At 41.0% G+C, this 23,838-nt stretch overlaps 1 protein-coding gene across 1 annotated transcript in view; it reads left to right on the top strand.

The window, feature by feature from the left end:
• HECW1 (HECT, C2 and WW domain containing E3 ubiquitin protein ligase 1) overlaps nt 1–23,838 on the top strand; it is a 249,366-nt gene that overhangs the window by 25,248 nt on the left and 200,280 nt on the right. Inside the window, exon 3 of the mRNA XM_068549881.1 lies at nt 10,519–10,613. Coding sequence (XP_068405982.1) covers nt 10,519–10,613 — 95 coding nt within the window. The remainder of the gene's footprint in view (nt 1–10,518; nt 10,614–23,838) is intronic.

Below are 23,838 nucleotides of genomic sequence, written 5' to 3'. Positions count from 1 at the left end.
GGATGGACTCCTGTACTTCTTGCCAAGGAAGCCTACCCTTGAGGATTTCACCTTGTCATGCAGCCCATTCATGAGATTAAAGCATGGTTGCCTGCTACATAACTCCAGGAGAGCCATTTCCGTAGACTTCTGTGTGAATGGTGCCCTTGGAATTGGTAACACATCAGCCCTGTTAATAAGGTCACAGGACTGTCTGGTGACCACATATCAGAAATTATACCCTGCCTCGTACTACCATTCCTAAGATCTGTGTGTGGCCAAGGATATACCTGGTTAGCCTAAAGGGTTACTGTAACCCTCCCAGCCTCCTGAACAGCCATGAGTTTGAGCTCTGCCCTGCTTTACCATGAAATTGTGTTGTATCTCATGCTCCAGTATCATGAAACCTGTTCATCAGTTAGAGCTTCTAAAATAGCCACCTGACATTCATTTGTGGCTCTCACCTCCATCCAGTTTTAAAAGGTGATATTCAAAATCCTCTCCCTGACTATAAAGGGTTCATTTAAAAGTCATGCTGAGATTGCATCCCCCCTCCACCCCACACTCTCAAAAACCCTACTCTTCATACATCAGACCGATCCCCCAGTATATCCTCACACTTCTTGGCACCTAATCTGGAAAAGGTTGGCTAATACCTAACAAAAGTACGTACTTCCCAGAAACACCTCTGGAACACCCTCTAGCAAGTCAAGAGCTGACTCAAGACATATGTAATCAACACAGGATATGGGGAAGGGTCTCCGTATGGCCCTCTGCCTTCATGCTAGGAGCCATACTTTCTACCTTCTGGAGCTCTTCAGTATGGTAGTCTGTCAGTCTACAGCCTTCTGGTTTGTGTCGTATCTCAGTTCCAGGCAACTCAGTCCTCCACCGTCTGGCCAGCCATGACCCTCCCCTCAACTTGGACTGAAATGCAGAGACCCACCCCAGTAAGCCAGGATTTTGGGACAAAAATATATGGCAGAGAAGGCACTTGACTTTGCGGTCTGTATTTGGCCTTGGAGGATCTGTTGGGACCCCCTACCTCAGCCTGAATGCCCCAGGGCAGCTCCGAGACAGCTCAGCCCACTCCATCCAGGAGGGAGGACTGCTAAGAGTGCCAGCAGCTGTGCAATACTCCTGTTTCATTTCACATACATGTTAATCCTCTATGCTTCACTGGGCAGGGATTTTAAATTTTATTTGTCTTTTCAGAGAACCAACTTTTGCTTTTCTTGATCTTCTATATATATTTGTTTTCTGTTTAATTACTTTCTGCTCTTACTTTTATTTTTTATTATTTCCTTCCTTCTACTTTCCTTGGGTTTAATTTGTTGTCCTTTTTCTAACTTCTTGAGATGGATTCTTAGCTCATTGGTTTGGGGCTATTCTTCTTCTCTGTGTATGCATGTAAGGCCGTAAGTTTTCCCCTTAGCAGTTTGTTTGTTTGGTTTTGCTTTCTTTTGGTAAAATCCTAAGTGAAGCACAAAACACACATAGAAAAGGGCATAAATTTAAATGCAGAGTTTAGGGATTTTCAGAAAGTGAACACATCCATGTACACAGGCACCCAAATCAAGAAGCAGAGCCTAATTCACATGTCAACCTGTTCTGTTTGCCTCCTTCCTTCTCTCTGGGATCATTTTCCTCCTAACAGAAGGAGCTCCCTTTTAGTATTTCTTTTAGCTCAAGCTTACTGGTGATAAATCCTCTCTGTTTTTGTTTGTCTGAAAACATCACTATTTCACTTTCACTTTTGAGCAATGATTTCACGAGATACAGAGAATTCTAGGTTAGCTGTTCTTTTCTTCAGCACTTAGGAATGTCATTTCTCTGTCTTCTGAAAAATCAAGTTTAGTGTTTTTGTCATTCCTTTGAAGATAATGTAGGTTTGGTTTTTTTGGTTTTTGCTTGTTTGTTTGTTTTTTGCTCTGATGCTTTTAAGACTTTTCCCTTAGCCTTTGGATTTCAGGAGTTTAACTACGACATGCTTACAAGTGATTCTTGTTTTTATCCAGGCTTGATAATAAGTTATTGTCTCCTCAAAAGTTGCCTTTGCCCCACTCATTCCACTGTGTCCCTTATTCTCTCCTCTGTCCTTTCCATCCTCTTTTCTCTCTTTTTCTTCAATCTGGATATTTTCAATCAACCTATGCTCCACTTTACTAACCCTCCTTCTGCTGTATCTGATCTGTGGCTAACCCCATGTATGGAGTTCTTAATTTCAACTCTTCGGTTTTTCAGTAATTAAATCCCCATTTGATTCTTTTCTGTTGGTTCTAATTTTCTGGCAAAGTCTGCACTTCATTTTCTGCATATATAAATCATAGTTTCATTGAGGTCTTTGTCTAATGACTTCAATATCAGGATCCTAGTTCTATTTTCTTTCTTGCTTTTGGTCATTTGCTTCTGTCTCTTATCATACTTGGTAATTTTCAGTTGCCATAAACTGGGTGTGGAATATTGTAGATACTTTGGCGATGGCATCTTCCCTCAGAAGGGTTTGCTCTTCCCTCAGTGAGGTTGTTGGGGTGCTGGTGGCCTTGACCTAATAAGAGCATGAGCTTAGTAGACTGCAGTCCAGTCTTGGTAAGCCTCAGTCTCCCTCTAGCTCACCTTGTTCCTAGAGATCCCTCTCCAGGGCTTTCATGGAGAGCCGAGGGTTTTCACCTGGGACCCTTCCCTGACTCGCCCTGCCACGTCTCCTCAGTACCAAGAGACAGAAGATTTCGGCTCACTTTTCAGATGTTTTCATGATGCAGGATTCAGCAAACGTCTGAGGGGAAACCAGCTGGGTACTTGAGGTCTCTGGTCCTTCACTCTGGCCCCAGAGGGCCACAGCAGCTCTGCTGGTTTCCCTGCCACCAGGGCAAAGGGGCTGCAGGTAATCAGCTCGTCTCACCGGTACTCCCTTGTCTAGAATTTGTGGTCCTTGTTGCTTCCATTATTCTGCAGTGCTTTAAATATTTTTTTTAAAAAAAGCTTATCTAGTTGGCAGCAGAAGCATTAATCTGCTACAATTACTCTATCCTAGCAGGAAGAGGAAGGCTCTAATTGCCTTTTAGCAAACACCCCACATGCAGTGATCCCACAGAACAGAAACACTGTCTAGGGGGTGATAATAACCAGCACTGAAATAGGAAACAAAAAGCATTTATTGGATTGTTTTTGAGTTTGGATTTGGCCTTGTAACACCCGAAGTAAGTACTTCCCATAAAGTGAAGTTCTGGCATCATTTCACATAGTGATTCATCTTCATCAATCTCCCACCTTTGCTGTGGTACCATCTTTGAAGCATTAACATAGGATTTATGCTGCTGTTCTAAATAGGAAATTAGTCAAATAATATACAGTTCTTGATATTAAAAAGATGTACCAGTTAACACAATTGAAAAAAAGTTACAATTAACCATTTTTCATTCAAATAATCGTAATTTAGCTATTAGAGAAACATGACTTTATCACATGGCAATTTTTATGTTAGGCAAATGTGGAATACCTAAAGATGCAAATATCTTCTCTGCTTATTCAGAATTTATGACTTTATTTTCTTCAGTTATTTTCCAATTTCGTACAAAGTGAATATAATCAGTCCATAATACAGCTTTCTAGATCATTTCTGGAAGTGCAAATCCAAGTAAGATTATATCTTTACCAAATTACAAAATTTTGACAAATCAATATGATATTCTCTAATATAAATAAGGTGACTTTTTTCTGTTAGAGTCATATATTACTTTAATGAGAATTCTACTACAAAAGATATCATCTAAGAACCAAATAGAAACACCATGTCTTTCAGGGCTGTTTATAGGAGAGCAATGTTTTTTTGGTAAAACTTAATATGACTTTTACACTTATATAATGTTCTTCTTTTGAATGAGGTCTTGGATTCAAGTTGCTGAGGTTAAATGTAACAGAACAAACATGTGTAAAAGGTGACTGTGCATTGGATTTGGTCTAAAACCAGGGCCGCCTGTGTGGGGAGCTTTAAAACTCTACCTTAATGAGATCCAGCAGGCAATATCAACTTTAAATTAAAATAACTTTCCAATGTTATATCTTTATATATGTAGTAGAATCTGCAATGTTAGATGCCTTGTCAATGCACTGACAAGTGTATTCCATTTGTTAAGAAGCCCTTCACCCTTCCTTTTGTTTTGATCAAAAGTCACAGCCTTTCTCTAAGCTACTTATTTCTTAAAACCCATTTAATTCATATTTTTAAATAAAAAACCAAGTACAAACGAACATACTGCCATGTAGGATAGACTGGGAGGACCTCAGGTTTTATACCATTAATGTTGATTATTTCTTTGAAAGAACTGCTCTTGTTGTTTCCTCTTACTGAAGCTAAATGTTCTTCCGACTCAAAATTTAATTTATATCTTATTATTGCATTGCTTCTTGATCTTTTTGATCACTTGAAGATATGTACTTTCCATTACTCCTTCTAGATTACTACTGAAACTGTTTCTTTCACAGTGATGATAGCTTCTTGAGTTAAAATTGGGTTTCCTGGATTTTGAGGATGTGGTTTACATTTGTCTCACGTCTATTTTGCAAATGAAATATTCATAGACTTAGGTTCTTTGTTCTTGCTAAAGAATGTTACTTACATAGATAATTTGGTTCCTTTTACACAAATAAGTGATTCACAATGGAAGACATTTCGCTAATGCACTGATCCATATGTCTGTCTAGTTCATCAACTCTGATCACACTTCCATTCATGAGATTTGGGCATTTCTGCACTGCAGACATTGTAACATATGGATAGTTAAAAACTTGTTATGAAGTTCAGATATTCGTGGTGCTTCAACCTGTGCAATGTCTGGATAGCAACAGGAGTAAGCACCTTATTCGTAACGAATACTTTTTACCAGTTGCAGAATTCTCCGTTGACAGTTATTTTCTTTTGGCACTTTGAAGCTGTCATTCCTTTCCCTTCCGTTGTTTCTGTTTATGTTGAGAAGTCATCTGTCAGTCTAACTGCTACTCCTGTGAAGGTAACCTAGCTCTTTTCTTCATTGGCTGATGAAGTGATCATTTTTCTTCTTTTTTGAACTTTTACAGCAATGTCTGGATGCTGTGTTCTTTCTGGATTCATAGGGCTTTTTGTATCCATAGCTTGATGTCTTTCATAACTTTTGGAGAATTTTTAACTTTAGCACCACTGTCTCTCTCCTCTCCTTTTGGATTACAATTTACAGGTATTTTAGACCGCCCCCTAGTATCACATATGTTTATTATTTCTCTTCAATATTTTATATGCTTTTTCTCTGCATGCCTTATTCTGGATTTCTTTTTCTGACCTATGTTCCCATTTCCTAAGTTTTCTCCTGTATTTTGTTAAATCTGCTTTAAACCCATCCATGGAGTACACTATTTCAAAATTGTAGTTTTATGGATCCAGAATTTTCTGTTTGGTTCTTTTTTCGAGACTTCATTATTTGCTGATATTTTCAATCTTATATTTTATTTCTTTGAATGCTTTAAGTATATGATCATTAAAGCTTGTGTCTGATAACTCCAATATCTGAAAACCCTATGAGTCTACTTATAGTGCCTGGTCTTTCTATTGGTATTTTTACCAGGAGAAAAATACTCTGCATGTGCCTGATCAATTTTAGTTGAAAACTGGACATTGTAAATGAAAACTTATGGAGATAATTTGAGGCTTAGAATGGGTTCTTTTCCTGCTGAGAGGATTTGCATTTCCTTCTGGGCTATACCTAGCAATCCAGAATAACCTCAATTGAATTTCAAGACTTAAAATGATTTGAAGGGCCAGGGCTGGTGTATTTCTCTGGTATCTGTTCTGCTGTTCAGGGCTCCAACTTGAATCATGAAGGACTTAGCAGAGTCCTCCTCTCTGGCTGGCTCTGAACTCTTTAAGTTTTTATTCCCTTAGCCCTGCAAGTCTGTCAAAAGTTCTTTTCACCTTCCCAGCCTCTCAGTGCATTTTTCTGGAATCAACACAGCCCCCCCACCAAGGGAAACAGCAGAAGTTTTCTTCTTCTGGATCTTGTCTTCAGTATTTTCCATTGTCTTGCTAGATCTCTGATGTCCTCAGGCTAGGATTTCCAGTTTTAGGAGGAAACAATTACTGGATTCCTAATAAAATTTGAATTTGAGATAAACAGTGAATACTTTTTTTTAGTTTTTTGTCCATTGTAATAATTGGGACAGACTTATACTGAAAACTTATTCCCTGTTTATCTGAAACTCAAATTTAAGTGGGTGTCCTGTATTTTATCCGGCAATCCTACTTCAGGCAGATTTATTTCCATGTTTTTCCAGCTTGTCTAGGTGTTCTCTGAATTACCTAGTACCTCATCACTCGAAGTGGAAGTTCACTTTTGCTAGCTGGTCAACAATCTAGCATTATTAAAAAAAAACTTTTAGAGACAAATTACCAAATGAAAAGTTAATATGTTTGCTTAAATCCTAGGTGCCATGAACTACATGTGTGACCTTGTATAAGTGGTCTTACATTTTGGCCTCATTTTCCTTAGATGTAAAATAGAAATGATAGATGACATTTATTGAGGCCTTGCTATATGCCAAGTATTGTGCTAAGCACTTTTTTGAAAGGTTAATAATAATTACCTGTACTTCACAGGGATTTTGTGAGGGCCAAATTAGAAAATAGTATGAATGGTCTGGTGCATACTAAAAGCTAATTAACTGTTAAGACCATTTTGTTATAATTTTTAAACTAAATCGAATATTATACTTACACCAGGGCTACTACCATCATTACATACTGATGTCTCAACTGCTACAACAGGCCTACTAATCCCTAAAAAATGGAGAGGAAGAAAAACAATAATTTTCTTGTTTCTTTAAGTGATACTATAAGTAAAGTGAAACAGTCTATACTTTTGAATACATGCCCACCCAATAAAAATTATAGTTGTAAACACACAAATTTGTAGAGGTAGAAACTTCAGTATTATTCCACTTTGTGAATGAGCTGGTCACTCCTGCCCAAATCTGAAAACAAATCATGTGCCAGGCAAAAGTAACCAAAATGTTATAAGGAGATCTATTTCAGGTCCACCATTAATCCACGAGATTTTAAGATGTCAGCCTCTTCCTCTGGAAGGGCAAGGACTACACCCATTGGTGAGTGGAGCATGGGCTGGATTTCAACCCCCTACTCACCCCTTGGTTGGACACCTTTATGTAGGACGTGCCTGAACAACTATACAAGACAGTTCTGTTGATCGTAAATGAATATACAATGAAGAAGGGCAACTCTTATGTGTTGACTACTTCATGCATACTAGGCTTCACACATTATTCCATTCGCTGTGTACAACAGTCATACATGAAACAATACATACAAAGCTGGCAATGGTATCACCATTCTACATTAAATCTAAGGCTCAGAGAGTCTATGTAACTTACTCTGTTAATGACGGGCAAGTCAAGAATTGGACTTACATCTATTTGATCCCACATTCCTACTCTTTCCTTAGATCACTGTGCCTTCCTAAACTTCTGTTACTACATACATAATGACTCAAATAAACAATAAAATCTATTATAACAGAGATGCCTTGTGTTCAGACTTCGAGGGGATTCTTGAATTATTATTATTTTAACTAGAAAAGCAGAGGAAGATAGAACTACCTACCATAGGTCCCCTTAGATGAAGTATCTGAAATAATAACCAACAACCCTCTAATATTTCTTGGCCTTTGAACCTTGATAGTTTTCTCAGAGGCAGCAGTAATAGCGAAAATGTAACAATGTCTTTATCTATACTTGAATCTGTTCCAAAAGTCATGTAATATTAGGCCATAGAAAATTCTCTATGAAGAATTAGGACCCACCAGGACACTGTACCTGCTCCTGGGTTAACAGTGAGGCAGTGGAGTCAATCAAATGAAAACAATAATTCATCAGTCATTTTTTAGCAGGCATTTATAGAGAATCCCTACACTACATGACACTGGAAATATAAAGATAAATAATACCTAGTCTCCTTCTTCTGCAAAAACTCAGTGTGGGGCTAATCAAACAGATCACTTGAATGTAACTGTCACCAAAGTAGCATGGAGTTTTACAAGATGAAGTAATCTTAATCCATACAACAAATCACTTGTATATTATATCTTCGTTTTAACATTTGTGGGTGACTCCCCTTCAGAGCCCATCCCTAAATAAGAAATTTTAAATAATTTAATATCTCTTTCAAGTCTGAATAGGAAATCATTTTAAGTTACAGGAGATATTTAGATTAAATAAAAGGAAGATACATTAATAATTAAGTTGCTAAATACTGGAACAGACTCTTAAAAAGCTTAAGACAAAAAAACAACCATTGCCAGTGATTTTTCAGAAAAAGATTACAATACTTTGAAGGTTTCCATGCATTCTTGGCTCTAAGCATGAACTGACCTGCTCACCTAGCAAAAGGATTCAATACAAGACTGTATATAATCTCCCTGACCTTTTTTACTCCAAGGCACTGGAATAATTTTCTTTGACAGGAAAGCTAGTACTGCCTTTCCAGGATACCTGTTATATATAATTTCCTTCTGTGCAACTAAACTTGAGGTGAGGTCATTCGGCCCCTCCATGCCGATCTCGCTGGCACCTACAGGCAGAGTAACTCATATGCTGAACTACACTGACTCGGTGTGGTTACCTGGCCATATGGCTCGCTGCTCGTGGTCCCTCCATGATCCCTAACCTACAAGATGCCTGCCTCTCAGGCTGAGACAGTAGTAGATCTAGGTCTGTAGACCTAATGTGGGGTGCCTTGGAGAAGATGGAACTAAGTTATAAGATTGTCCACCAAGAGCTTAAAAGGCAGTCAACAGATATGCAAAATCACTGCAGGGAGAGAATGAAGGGAGGAAACTAAAAGTATTGATATATGTAAAGTAAGAATATGTCCACTAAAAGGTAAGCACCCAGGCATCACCCAGGCAGTGGGAAGTCTTAACAACTACAATTCAATAGATTAAAAAAAAAAAAAAACTAAATACAAATGTCTAATTAAAATCTGATAAACAATGTTTAATCTCACTAGTAAGTAAATGATATAAAAATGAGATGCTATCTTAAGAGTATATTTAATTGATAATGTTCAATGTTAGCAAGGATTCAAGAGATGACCAGAGTTACATTTTCTGGTGGAAGTATACAGCGCTTTTTGGAAAGCAGTTTGGCCACAGGAAGGGAGAATCCTTAAAATAGTCGTATCTTCTAAGGAAGAATATTGCAATTCTCGTATCATTTATATGATATATAGAAAGAAACCTTTCCACATTAGCTAGGTTTAGGTTCAACTACATATAATAGAAAATCCAAAATAACAACAGCAAACAACATAACTGTGATCTACGAGGGAGGCTACAAAACGTAGCTCTTTATCTGGGCATTACCACCCAAAATAAAATTGAGATTCAGTCATTAAGGAGGAAAGGGAGAATGAGTTTTGGTAGAGAAGTAGCAATTTTTGCGCTCCATTATCCTAGAGAGCAAACTTGAACTTAAAAATAATTTTCAAAAAGGCATTAATTTTAAGGGAAAATCCCAAATTTCCAAGATCAGGGAAGTATTTCCAAGTTACAAATTGATTCAGTGATTCCATAGAACAAGCAATGTTATCTACAAAGTTTGGAATTAGTAGTTGAACATGCTTATTTAATAACGTTAATTTCAAAAAAAAAAAAAAAGATTAAAATTCATTATTAAAGTTCATACACTCAAGTATGCAAAAAAAACCCATAGAAGATTTTGTATACTTTTCTGCATTGTCCATATTTTCTGTAATGAACATTAAAATGCATGCTAAGAAAATTGTAGACATTAGTTTTAAAAACATTATAATTGGAGACAAATTCCCAGATTTGAGAACCAGGACCTCTAACTGGAGATTCCTCATGTTGTTCCAAACAAAATTAATGTAAGGGACTAAGACAAAGCCTGGTAAATTTTTCAAATTTAAAGAAAAACATACTATAAACAGTAAGTTGGGAAAAGCAGGTCACCTTCCAATGACGCAAACTCGGGTTGGCCACAGATTCTGTTCTGTACAAAATGCCAAAAAGTTATGGAGTTTCAGCATTATTGTCTAGTCATCGTCATCAGAAAATACGCCTCTCATCCATGTATTTCAATAACTTCTCAGAGTCTTCCTTCAGATCACCAACATGCTAATCACAGTGAATTCAATAACAGAAAATTACAGAAGAAACAGATTGGTACCACCTAAAATCTTAGAACTGAGAGTTTAAAAGCAATAACTTCTAACGGGATAGGATGGATGCTGAGAAGTCTAAATGATGGATTTAACTTGGGTACAAAATGCTAAAACCAAAACAATTTTTGATGATGGATTTTTAGAAAGAAGTTGGACCTGTTCATGAAGCCACAAGTGAAGCGGGGTTATCAGGTTTGGCTGCCTGGCTCATGGGAGGAATTGGGTAGAAGTTCCTGGGGGAGTCCTCTCTGGCCATGGCTTCTCTTCCTGGGTTATACCCTACTTCTCAGTACCATTTTATTTTTATCTTTCAGCTGAAACTAAGATCTGCTTCAAATACTACCATGGAGTGAGTGGAGCCTTGCGGGCCACCACCCCCAGTGTCACCGTCAAAAACTCAGCAGCTCCTGTAAGTCCTGCGTCCTCCTCTTTGGTCAGAACTAACTCTGGTGCTTCTTTACTTTCCTGCTCTGTTCGTATGTTTTAGTGTGTGTGTGTGTTGGGCGTAGGGGTGTGCACACACATATGGAGATATGTTGATAGATTATGAATAGGTAGACAGGCAGACAGATAGAAACGCATCTCAAAATCGTGAAGAGGAATGAGATCCGAAGTAAACTTATTAGAAGGCACGCATACCACTTTTTGTTAGAGAAATGTCAGGCTTCAATAGATAGCCAGGTATTTCTAATAGACTTATGCGTAATAGCAGTGAATGAAATGTCTCTCTTTGGAACACATTTTTTTTTCAATTCCTTGGTGTTAAATATTTGAATTTCTGTATGTTTCAAATTTTTTAGACTTTTAAGTAAATTTCTGGAATCGAATTTATGATTTTAGACTGATTTTAGTCATAGAATTATAAAATGACAGGCCTAGAAAAGACTAGAATCTCTGATCCTTTTTTTTCTTTATATAAATGAGGAAAGTGTGCCCAAGGAACTTAAGTAATGTACCTAGGGTCACACAGTTAGCTAGTTGCAGATCAGGGATTCAAATCACACCTTCTGTTCCCTACTTTGTGGCTCTGCTTAGTTCTATGGTGATAAATGCCATCTTTTCCTCAATTACAGTCTAGTTTTTACCTCTGTTGTGCTTCTTACCTTAGTTCTCAATACATCAGATGAGGCTAGCTGAAATCTCCTTACAAATGGCATTCCTTTTCCTTTCACATAACTTAAAAATGACTGACTGGGGGAGGCTGAACAAAAACCACTGAGGACTTTGTCACGCTAGTGTAAGTAAAAAAGATTTGGGTCTTTTTCCTATGTAAAAAAGAGAGAGAGAGAGCAAAGAAAGAAAGAGAGAAACTCAAATGAAATATGAACGATTCAGAAAGAACTTCGGCTCTAAAAGATACTATTTGCTGTTTCACAAGTCATTTTTCCATGTGCTGAAGAAGATTGCATTGAGTCCTTGGTGGGAGCAGTAAGACAGACAGGCTTGAGGACCAGGGGCCCATCTGCTTCCATTCTGACAGATGGTGCAGAACTGGACACCAGGCTGGGGCAGGACGAGCGTGGGAGTGGACAGGGCTTCCCGTGAGGGGACACACAGCGGGAGGGGCAGGGAGAAGAGAGGGAGGGACCAGCCACACTTTTCCCTGGCCCTGCCATTTCTCCCTACACTCTCCCTGCAAACTGGAACGTGAGGTCTGTCATTTTACTGGGTGGGTCAGGACTCTTGAGTGTGAGAATCTGAGGAAGTATCCCCAGAGGGCCGGACCCCCATTTCCAGACCCATCTGTAAGGCCCATCTTCCAAAGAGCGTACAGAAAAGCTGAAGCACGTTGCCACTTGTTCAGGCAGGAGCGAGGGCTAAATGGAGGCAGTGAAGCTGGGTCTGAATTGAACCAGAGGCAAGGTGGATTGAGGTGGACAAAGCAGGAAGGCACTGAACACACAACAGAGAAGGAAGAGGCTGGAAGTGGAGTCTAGCTGGTTCAGATGCAGGCTTGGCCGGGGCAGAGAGTAATCTTCCCACCGCCTCATCGGTGATGAGTCCTGTGGCAGAAGGGAGCATGCATTTTCCTGCCAGACAGTATTTTAATGTGCATTTGGGTTCTGTAATAGTTAAACTCTTGGTGGCCCTTATTGTTCTGTACCATGGTGTACTTTTTTTTTTTTTAATAGTTTTTATTTTATTTATTTATTTATTTTTTATTTTTGGCTGTGTTGGGTCTTCGTTTCTGTGCGAGGGCTTTCTCTAGTTGCGGCGAGCGGGGGCCACTCTTCATCACGGTGCGCGGGCCTCTCGCTATCGCGGCCTCTCTTGTTGCGGAGCACAGGCTCCAGATGCGCAGGCTCAGTAATTGTGGCTCACGGGCCTAGTTGCTCCGCAGCATGTGGGATCTTCCCAGACCAGGGCTTGAACCCGTGTCCCCTGCATTGGCAGGCAGATTCTCAACCACTGTGCCACCAGGGAAGCCCCCATGGTGTACTTTTCAAGGGCGTTTTACTTGCATTATTCCAGATGATTCACAGCACAGCTGTGAGACACGCGGGAAGCATCTTTTTGGTTAAGGGACCATTGGCTGTATGGTAGTGGAGCTTAATTAAACCTAGCCTTTGCTTTCTGCAACTCAGTTCAGTGACTGATATAACCTAGCAAACTTCTGGGTTGAATAAGCCTTTGCAGTTTGGTCTGGGATTTAAGCTCACTGTTTCGAAGGGGAAATGCTGTTCAAGTTTTCCAAAATCAACTTGTAAATAAACTTTGAGTATCCATTTTTAAATTGAGGATGGCTGGTGCTGCACTAATCTCTTATGAAGAGTTGTTTCTCTAAGGCCATTATATCATGTCCCAAATGTCATTGTGTTAGTTTGTGGCACTATGCTAAAACCGTAATTCTTTGAAAAGGAAGGAAAAGATTCCAATTTTCCTTTAGTATAACAAGCACTTTAATGCTTTGAGCAGAGCAGGGTCTCAATATGTATGTTTCCTTTCTCATTTCCTTTATCTTTTGCCTTTGTCTTACTGACATCTGTTGAGGTCCCTGTGATAAAAAGAGGTTGTCAACTATCCTTATCTTTCAGAGACTCTGATTTATTTATTAGTCTTAATTGTATATCAGAAACTGTGATGGGTAAGGGTCATAGAGATCCATGTCGTATAAGCTGTGTCATAGAGAAGGCATAGTTATTCTGTTATAAATGATAATACTATCTGAAATGTCCAGTACTGGAGTATGAAAACCCACTGTGCTGTGTGCAGAGAAATCAGTGAGTTGGTGCCTGCAACCACTGGGAAGGCTTTCAGAGGAGGTGGTGTGTAGGCTGAGTCAGGCAGCATGAATAAAAAGCACTTTGCCAGGTTTGGAAGGGAAGTAAGGCCCAGCCTGGACAGCATGTGCAAGATCACAGGGGTATGAAATGTCACAGGCCTGGTGGGGAACAGACCTAATTGTGTCAGGTCTAAAAACATATAACTTACTTCATTTTCTCCATATATCACCCTGCGTTTTGTTTTTCATGGATTTTGTATCTTACTGGGAGCACTTAGCATATGCTTTATATATTTCTTCTATTTTCTGTAGAAAATCATTTTCAAAAGTAAGCTCTTCCTCTCAATATTTTTGTCCAGGCTCTCTTCCCTTTGTGCTTCACAGTCTCTGAATAAGCCTCTGATAGTTTTTTCCCCTCTCCATTTATACATCAAGGGACAGAAATCTATGCATAAATAGTCCTCAGTTCAGTGCACTCGCCACTGTGAGCCTTCCAGCTTCTCCCTCCAGGTCTGTGTCTCGACAGGAGGTTTTTACATCCGCCCTTCCCTCTGTGGGACCATCACACATCCTCTGATAGGTGGGCATCTTCTGGACAGGGTGAGGGCGCTCCCTCTGCCTGCTGGGTTCTCCCATAGTGCGGAGACTCAGACGCATACGTAGCTGTTCTCAGTAAAAGTTCAAAGTCCTGAGCCTCGTTTCCCAGACTTGCTCTGAGGAGCAATCACTTGGCACTGCAGTGGCCATCACGTTTCCCTTGCCCCCACCAGTGCTGAGACCTGGAGACTGGACCTCTGGACACAGAAAATAGGTGGCTGTTGGAGCGATGACACCTGCAAGCCCAGGGGGTGGGGCCCAAGGAGCTGGGGAGAGACCACCAGAGGGAGGGGGCAGGCAGAGGATGGAATGTTCCTACCTTCTTTGGGGCCAAGTGTTGAGGGTCCCCCAGATTGAGAGGCCAGACCATGTGTAGCCCAAGAATGTATTTCTTACTCTGTCTTCACCAACGTGAAAAGTTGTGGAAATCCCTTCAGGATTTCATTATTCTGGATGGTTCTTATCCTTACTTCACATTGCTATTGTCTGTCTATTTACATAGTCTGTACTTCTAGAAATTGGAAGTGAACGTTTCAAGTTTTTCTTCTTCTTCCACCATTTTAATCCAGTGTCTCTGAAACCAAGCTTTTGATAATAATTGAACAGCATAAAGTTCAAAGTAAAGTTCTCTGCCAAAACTTGAAATATCTTTCTGTGAGTTCATGTTCACAGATTCATTTGCTTTGTCAGACCCCTAAGCAAAGGTAGAGTTGATATTCTCAAAAAAAAAAAAAAAAAAGCAACTCAATAGGACATTTCCTTGGGAACGTAGGTTAAATTCATACTCTAAGGTAGGATCAGGTCAAGACTTTCCTCCACAAGTAGTCTGGGTCTCCTGCGACAGACAAATAGGTGATTAATAACCTCCAAACTCTAAGTCATTAAGGTTGGCAATAGTAATATTTGTCTTGAGAGTTTTAAAAGCAGATCTTTCAAAACATATTTTAAATCATAATAAAGCAGCTGTGGAACAGCTAGCTTAAAGTTATGAAACCAGCTGGAAAATACTCCAACAAAATTATTTGCAAAATTAATTCACAGGTGACTGATGTGACAAGCCATCTAGAATTGTTAGAACATAAGCCAGTGAATTTGGAAGGCACCTGGGTTTTGTAATAAATGGTCTTGTGCCTTTGTATTTGGCAGAGATTAAGTGGCAAGACCTGTGGCCAATGGAAGGTGCTCTTGGTAAGCATCAATCACAATGTATCCATTTGGGGTGAAGGTCTCCCAATTTACCAAAGGGTCCCCTTCATCCTGTGTGTCCACATAGAGTCTCAACTTCACCCCAAAATGTGTCAAAAGGGAGAATCAAAAAAATTAATGGAGGAGCAGAGAGTTTATCTTCTCTTTTTAACTGGTATGCACTGTACTACTCTGGGGAAGGGGGCCCCAGCACTGAGATCCTCCAGAGACTGGCCAGTGATCTTCACAGCCCCCCAGTCAGAGGCGGCCTTAAACAAACTTCTGGACAGAAGCATTTCCTAACAGTTATTTTTTCACCATTTCAGTTTTTAATGAGTTATGCTATGTAAAGAATCGCCTCTACACAAGAGGAACTTGAGGAAAGTTTAGATCCATTTTCCTTAAATCATCAGACAACAGTGCCTTGTAAGGATTTAGTCAGAATCAAGCCTTTCGTGATCTCACCAGATTCGTGCCCTACAGTCATATCATATTCTTAAATCTGCCCTCATTTCCAGTCCTGATCTGGAAACCTGGTCCCATGACATTTTGGGAAGATGACATGATATTTATTTTATGACTTGGATTTTGTAATAGCCACAGGAGCCTTTTATGAACTTATTCTGTTTTGCCTGTTGCCGCACCAACACATTCATAATTTCTTTTTTGCAGTATGTCAAACCAGGCACTAAAAAGGAACTTCATCAGCGATCCTATGATAAGACAAAAGTCTAGGACTTAGTCCCTAATATTCTGAAAATTGGTTTCTGAATGAAATAATCCATTACACTAAGACTGCAAGAAGTCTGAAGCAATTGCACAGTATAATATTCTAATTTTTCATTTCTTTCCTTCGTGTATATTTCTGTTAGACTTTCCTTAGGGGAGAATTTAAGGGAATATTTCGATGTGTAGAAGCTATCGATCATATGCTACAGATAAAACATGATCAGTGTAAAGTCAAGTGCTTAAGCTAAAATTGCACACATGATTTATTGGCATGCAAGGGATCAGTATTGCCCAGACATTTACTGATGAGCCTTAGAATGGTTTTCTGAGGCAGTATTTGACAAGATCTCCTGGCTATTGTAGCTGTAAATTCTGTCTCCATTCCACAAAGCCACGGGTGAAATGGGAACAGAGTTTCTAAGGGGAATAGAGAGGTTGACAGTTAGATATTGACATAACATATAATTTCTTCTAGCTGAGAATCCACAGCCCCATTTCATCTCACTCCTAATTTAGCAAATTGATTTATGGTGCTCAGAGTCTCCTGCCTCTGATCTCTTTCTCCAGAACCCACTCCCACCTCCTCAGCACCCACCCCCCTGCCAGTACATGCAGTACTCTGATCCCCCAACTTTGGAGGTCTGCTTAGCACATAGTTATTTTGTGCATCTTTGTGTAGCCTGTGGCTTCTATAATTTTTTTTAGTAAATATGTGTGAGTGAGCTCCTCTATGCTAATTACTAGGTATAGCAAACTGAACAAGATAAATCCCCGTCCTCATGAAGCCACTATGCTAATTACAATGTACAGAAAACTGAACAAGATAAATCCCCATCCTCATGAAGCCACTATGCTAATTACAATGTACAGAAAACTGAACAGGATAAATCCCCATCCTCATGAAGCCACCTGCCTGGGATGGGACAAGTGAGTAGTGGGGAGACAGATGAGAAAAGAGGCAATGACAAAGGACTCTTCCATGTGCCGTGTTAGTGGACGTATAGGACACTTTGGGAAGACCAAGGATGGGCAGGCCCAGAACATGATGGAGGGCTTTCTAGATGGAATAAACCCAATCATCTGCACACCGTAGCCATGATTCCTGATCAAGCCCTTTATTTTTTCTCTGCCGATTTAACCCAGAGTGTGGGGACCTGCTATTCACACGTGTAGCTTCAGCAAAAGTCCCCTGAGGTTTTGATTAAACTAAAGCAGGGTGATATTTAGACACTTGTATTTTGGTGAACATATCAGATGGACTCACTCTTCTAAAAGAGAAAGAAGGGGAAGGGAAGTCACAGCCACAGTAGGCGTCCTCTCTTAGAGAATTTACCCAGGCCCTGCCCACAGTCACCCCTCCCTAAGAGGCACCCGAGAAGTTCAGATCCCATCCTGGCCCAAGATTAAGAAATTTGTTCCGTTTTAGGGGAAGAGGTTCAAAGTTCGCTCTAACGTGGCATTTTGGGGTCTTGAGTCTGGAGTTGTTGTTTCCTGATAAAGTTTCCCCGCCAGCCTCATTTCAGCTTAAACAACAGATGTTTATTTCTCACAGTTTTGAAGGCTGAAGTCCAAGATCAAGGTGTCCTTAGGGGTGGTTTCTCCTGAGGCCTCTCTCCTTGGCTTGCAGACCACTGTCTTCTCACTGTATCCAGAAATGTCCTTTTCTCTGTGTGTCTGCATCCCTGGTGCCTCTTTCTCTTCTCATAAGGACACCAGTCCTATTAGATTAGGGCCCAACCCTAAAGACCTCATTTAACCTTAACTACCTCTCTAAAGGCCCACTCTCCAAATACATTGGGAGTTAGGGCTTAACTATATGAATTTGGCAGGGGGACACAATTCAGTCCATAACAGAGACCCACTGTCTCGTTGGGTTGACTTGACAAAGTCTACCCCAGCCGTCTGCTGCAGTCTCTGTGCTCCAGGAATAATCATTCATCTATCTCTTTTAACTGTTATTAGACATACACACACACACACACACACACACACACACACACCCACACACACACACAGGATTTGATTCTAATTTTCTGGGACTCTTAATGAAACAACACTGGAGAAGACCCCTGAACTAAAAGAGCCAGTCCTGTCTCCCTGGTCATGTAAATATAAATATACACATACATATATATACACATATATGTTTATATACAGTTATATATATATTTTATTTTATTTTTATTTACATGAACTTGATCATTCCTACACAATCCAACAAACCAAACATATACTCATCCATTACAATACTTAATCATGAAACTCTAGAGATTTTTTAAACTAAAATGAGGACCAAAATAAGTATATAGGATGTCACCATTTTTAACACTTCAAAAATACACAAATAATTTATCCTCTTTGGAAATATTTATAAACAAGGAGAAAAATATCACTCATAATCTTACTACTCAAAGAGCCTCAGGAACTTGCAGAAAGGAGGGACTTTTGATTGACTCTGGCCTTGGAGCCAGCATTTGGAATAAGGTTAACAAGTGTCACAGTGATAGGGTAGCCAGCCAGTACCTGGCTCTGTGGACCCTCTGGGCCACTGGCACAGTGGCTTTTACACAGAAAGTGTCCGATAAATGGCCGTCAGGTTGACAAAAGTCTGGCTGAAAACACTCTCGTTTAAACCCTATATGGCCTTTCTATAAAAACACTTTTTATTAACATTTCACTGAAAGATAAGAAATCTCAAATTATAAAGATGCTGATTCCAGATTTGCACCTTTCAGCTCAAGTGTTCAACTCAGCAGTCACGCTCTGAGAAAAACATTCCTTCAGGGAAAGAGTCTGAGAGAAGGTAAGTTCTTCCTTCCCAAGGACCTCACGGAGCTGACATAGTGAATTAAATCTGACCTATGAGCAGAGTGAATGAAGGCAGGGTATCAAGCATCCAGTAGGTCAGAGATACCTGGGATTGGCAGGTAGGGCCCAGGTCCTCCGCACCTCAAGCAGGAAAGTAACCCCCTGCCCACACAGGTTGAGATGCCAGCTGGAGAGAAGGGCAGCCCAGGTGGTCTCCTCCCCACATCCAGAGGGCCACCCTCCATTACACCCACCACATTTCAGACCTAATTAAGAGTTCCACAGTTATCCTGTACAGCGAACTGACATCAGTGCTTTTGTCTTTCTTGGTCTATGAGGAGAGCAAAGTTCAGGTTGACTAACGAGCTGATTAACTCTGCTCTCCTCATTTCTTTGGTTCAAAACACACGACCTACAAGACTGACCTGAGGAGCAGAGCCATCAAATGTGCTTACTCAAGGGTTTGTTGCTCTCCCTGCCCCTCACAATAATTAATCTTGTGTCTGGTAGATCATTAGGTCCTACCCCTTTCAACCATCTGAACTGGGCCCCGGATTTAAGGTACTTTGGCTGCCGGGGGAGTCAGGGCCCACACTTTTAGATCAGGGGTCTTCTCCAGGGCTGTTTCATTAAGGAGTCCCAAAACTCAGGAGCAAACCTGTGCATTCTGATGCACAGAGATAATTTTTTTCTCCTTTGGAGTTTTCCTGTGTTGCTCTTAGCAAAGGTAGCAGAAGCCCTTAAATGAGTGAAGTCCTCAGGCATATGCCAGGGTGTAAAGGCCCCTGTCTGTGTTCAGCCAAGGGGAAGTCAGAATTATCAGGCAGTCCTAGGATCCAAAGCAGAGTCTGACCCTTGGAATCTTCTTATACCTCCCCCGGGGCTGTGGACCATTTCCCTGCCCACGTTCTTGACTGCAACTAACTTTTACGAAAAATGGCTGCTCTGTCAGAACCTAAAGAGGACTGCATTTCAGAGGAGGTTAGTAGAACCTTAGCGTTAATGCTTCAGTTTATGGGTACGGCTATTTGTGCACCCAACTAGATTCATTTACGCAGTCACTAACAGGTTGTTTTAGAGAGTTCCCTGAGTTTAACTGGAGCCTTTCTAATTTTATCAGCCTATTTGCCTGTTACACTTTCAGATTAAAAACAAAATCTTGCTTGCTTAAAATTGGCAACATTAACCTAAGATTTTTTTTCTGAATCTAGCTACTTGAAGTCATTATTCTTTTTCTTTCTAGACCCTTTCTAGCAATTTCTAAGTCTCTTTAGTTGCCTTTTTTTAAGGACTTAGCCAATCTGAGGTGATTTTGCTTTCCTGGGTGCACAGTGACGACTGGTGAGGAAAGGGGGAGACTTGTCAAGGAGGAGGTTTATTCAGGCAGGAGAATCTAACTTTTCAAAGAGTTATTTATAACCTGAAACAATCCTGTGGTTTATGGGTAGAGCTCTCTCAGATAACCTGCCTTAGGAAGATTCTGCATTGCGCCCTCAGACATCCCAACTATGCATTGTTGAAATACTTTGAACTGAAAAGAAAGTATGGACAACCTCCATTCCAGGTGTAGGACATGGGGGTAATTATTGCTTATGGGTGGGGGAGGGGATGCACACACACAAACATGCTGTCTACCTTGTTGGACTAATTATTAGTCCACCTTGTAGGACTAATAAGAGTAGGAAGTGAAGATCACACTGAAGTCAAACAGAACTGGATTCAAATCCCTGCTCTCGGACTTCCTAGCTGTGGGCATTTGAAGGGGGAGAAAGGGACCCTTTCAGGCCAGTTGGATACCCAAACCCAACAGTTACATGGGCATTTTTTGCCTTATTCCTTTTTACACTCAGTTGCCACTCTTAGAATCCTTTCTTGAATAATACAGAAAAAGAATGGAATAAAGTAACGGGTCATACCATTTTCTCATAATCTTTCTTCTTACTTGGGTTGTGCAAATTAAAATGGGACTAATGCGTTTCTCATTCAGTTAGCAAGCATTTGTTGCCAAATGTTAGAGAAAATACCCCACTGCCCTGTATTTCCCAAACAGTAAAACAGAGATGCCAGAAAATGAGTTCATACTCCTGACCTTCAGGATTACTCATGTAGAATTAAGGTCCAGAAGTAGTAGTTATGGGTCCGGAGTTCTGTCCTCCGCGAGTCTGATCCTGTATATGAGCATGAGCAAATATCGGTGACTACTGTTCTTATTACCCAGACTGGTACTATAATATGCAGCTAAGAGATAATTCTGTTATGATTCTTGATGGCTTCTGTATTCATATAAGAGGGACAATCCATCCCACGCCCTGGCTTCTCAGTTCCTAAGGCCAACCTACCTCAGCCGTCGACTCCCGTGGTTCTATTCTAGGTCTTCCCAACACCAATGACTGCATCACTTCCAAACTCTCAGATCCAAGTACACCACTCATGGACCACCATCTCCCCCCTTTGCAGCTCACTTCTTTGCCCGCAGTCTATTGATCTTAACTACACGACTGCACCCATGTTTCACCTCCCTCCTGAGCTGAGATTCCTCCATAGATAACTTGCCCCTTTATCTCTCTGTCACTCTCACCTGGCAAAGTCCAACCTTGGTTAAACCCAATTCTGTCTACCCTTTACTTGTTCTAGGCAGCAGCAGAGTCTTTCTGACCACAAATCTCAAGGGCCCTTTAGCACTTCCAGGAAGCACTCCCCTTTCCCACATTTAAAGAAGGCTATTTCATAGTTTCTTCTTTTTCCTCGAACCTATAGCACTTGTCCCCTCTCCACCGTCAGCTGATGACCTGCCTTCCTTCGCTGAGACGATGGAGGCCATCAGAACCCAACCAGCTTGCCTCAGCACTAGCCACTCTGCTAACCTGCCTGCACGTGGAGTCACAGGCTCTGTTCTTTCTTGTTCCCACAGTCTCAGGTCAACCTCTCTATTTGTGCGCAGGATCCTAGCCCATCTTGCCTTCTAAGAAACTCTCATCCTGAGATCTGTCTCCTGCATAGTCAATTCTCCTCTCTGCTGGAACTTTCCCATCTCATCACGTAACATTTCTGCTCAAAACTGGCTTTTTTCATACAACATTCTTTCCATAGCCTTCAAGTCCTAGATGGGCTCCTCCCACCTACTGCTGCCTCCTCCTTTTCCACTTATTTCCAGCCTCACTGGTTGTCTTTCCCACCCCTGAATACAGCAAGCCCAGTGTGCCCTCAGGGCCTTTGTACTTCATGCTGGGAACATTTCCCCCAGGTACTGAAATGGCGTACTCCCCCTCTTCATTTAGGATTTTTCTCAATGTCAAAGGCCTGCTCGGAGTGGCCTCCATAACCACCCAATGTAAAACCGTCTCCACCCACCTGCAGTCAGTCTCCAGGCTCCATCATGCTTTGTTTTCACTCATGGTGCTCATGGTGTAATTTCTGTGCGTTTGCTCCTCCTATTAAAGTACAGCCTCTAAGGTCAAGGATGCACCTGCCTGTCCTATTCAGAGCTGTTTCCCAGCACTGGCTAGAACAATACCTGGCATGTGGTAGGCCCTCCATAAAACATTTGTACCCAATAGGCATGGGTCCAGGCCCTGGTTCGGCCACTTAACTTGGTGGCCTTTAACTTTTCTGAGGCTCAATTTCTGAATCTACGCAATATAGATGGGTGATAAAAATAGGACACGCTTCATCAGACTGTTAAAAGGTTGTCTGAGGATGAGAGGAAATAATGCCAGGGATGCTCTCAGCATTTGCCCAGCATGTAGTGAGGATACAGTAAGGATTGATTTGTATTATGAGTCTCATGAGCTGACCCTGTAACTGTTTCTCTGTGGGTCTCCTCCACCGCTCTGGTTGCAGAGTACATAGATTTCAGTGAAGCTAAACGCATATTTAAACAATATACAGAAAGGTTGAAAGTGCCAAAAATAATGAGTTACTACCCATAATCAAGGGTTTAATTCCTTCATTCAAGATGTTTTCTTTAAAGGAATTCACTGCCCCAAGAATAGTACCTGTGAGATGGATGGATGGATGGATGGATGGATGGATGCATGAACGAGGAGTAGTTCAAAATGATGCCTGAACTGTGGATTATAGTTTAACAAATATATGTGGGAAAAGAACTAGGTCAGAAGTACTACAGATTATTTCTAGTGCCCAAGTGCATCTTTTGCTTAGAGACCTTGTCTTAGAAAATCACAATGTAGGCAACGAGAGGGTGGACCTCGGCTTCCCACACAGCCCCTGGAAAGGCAGAGGGGGTCGGTATGAGGTTCTTGGATGCTGACCGGTATTTAATGAAACAGCAAGAATTTTCCTGCCATCTGAGAGAAGGGGAGGTACCCACTCATCACGTGACCCAGCAAGTTTTAGGGAGCAGGAGCCTCCACGATGCATTTGGAGGTAAGGCAGCTGCTGCTGTGAGGGGATGAGGGCCCTGAGGTGGCAGAGTTGCCTGGGGGCTAACAGCAAGCCCATCCGTGGACCTTAGTGGGCTTCTCTTAATTTCTCATGGAAGGTGAGTATCCCTGTGCCATGTCACGGGACGACAGACATTGCACTAGAGAGAGACACACACATTTTGCCTAGAACCTAGGTATATTTTTCCATGGGAATACATCTTAGAAATTTTAAAGCAAGTCAATGAGGGGGGAATGGTTTGTATGAAAGCAAAATCATTTTATGGGCATCTTTTCAGGAACATCTTTCATTCTGTGAGGAGTAAATATTGTTGCAGTCTCACCACACACTCTTGTGGATGAACCGTGTGCATCCTTCCCCGGGTGATCCCTCACGTTGCCTGTCTATTCAGTCAGAGGGAGTGGGTGGCTGCAGAGAGCTCTGTGCAAAATGCAGTCCTTGTCTTTCACTGAACAGACTGTCTGATCCAGATGGAAAGGCAGCTGACATACTTCCTATGATCTAACTTACCCAAAGGTTTTGCAGTTCATTAATTTAAAAGCTGTTTTTAAAAAGTAGAATTAAAGCAGTTTTTTTTTTCCTCCAACCTCATAGACTTAGATGCAAAGACCTAACTCTTGTCACTCCTCCATCCTTAGCTGGACTTGCTGGTGGTAAAGGACAAACCCAGCGTCTGAAGGACAGTGAT

Source organism: Eschrichtius robustus, chromosome 8 (genome assembly GCF_028021215.1).
Source record: "Eschrichtius robustus isolate mEscRob2 chromosome 8, mEscRob2.pri, whole genome shotgun sequence".
Classification (NCBI taxonomy): domain Eukaryota; kingdom Metazoa; phylum Chordata; class Mammalia; order Artiodactyla; family Eschrichtiidae; genus Eschrichtius; species Eschrichtius robustus.
Note: the sequence above shows the minus strand (reverse complement) of the source record. Positions and strands in the feature narration are given on the sequence as shown.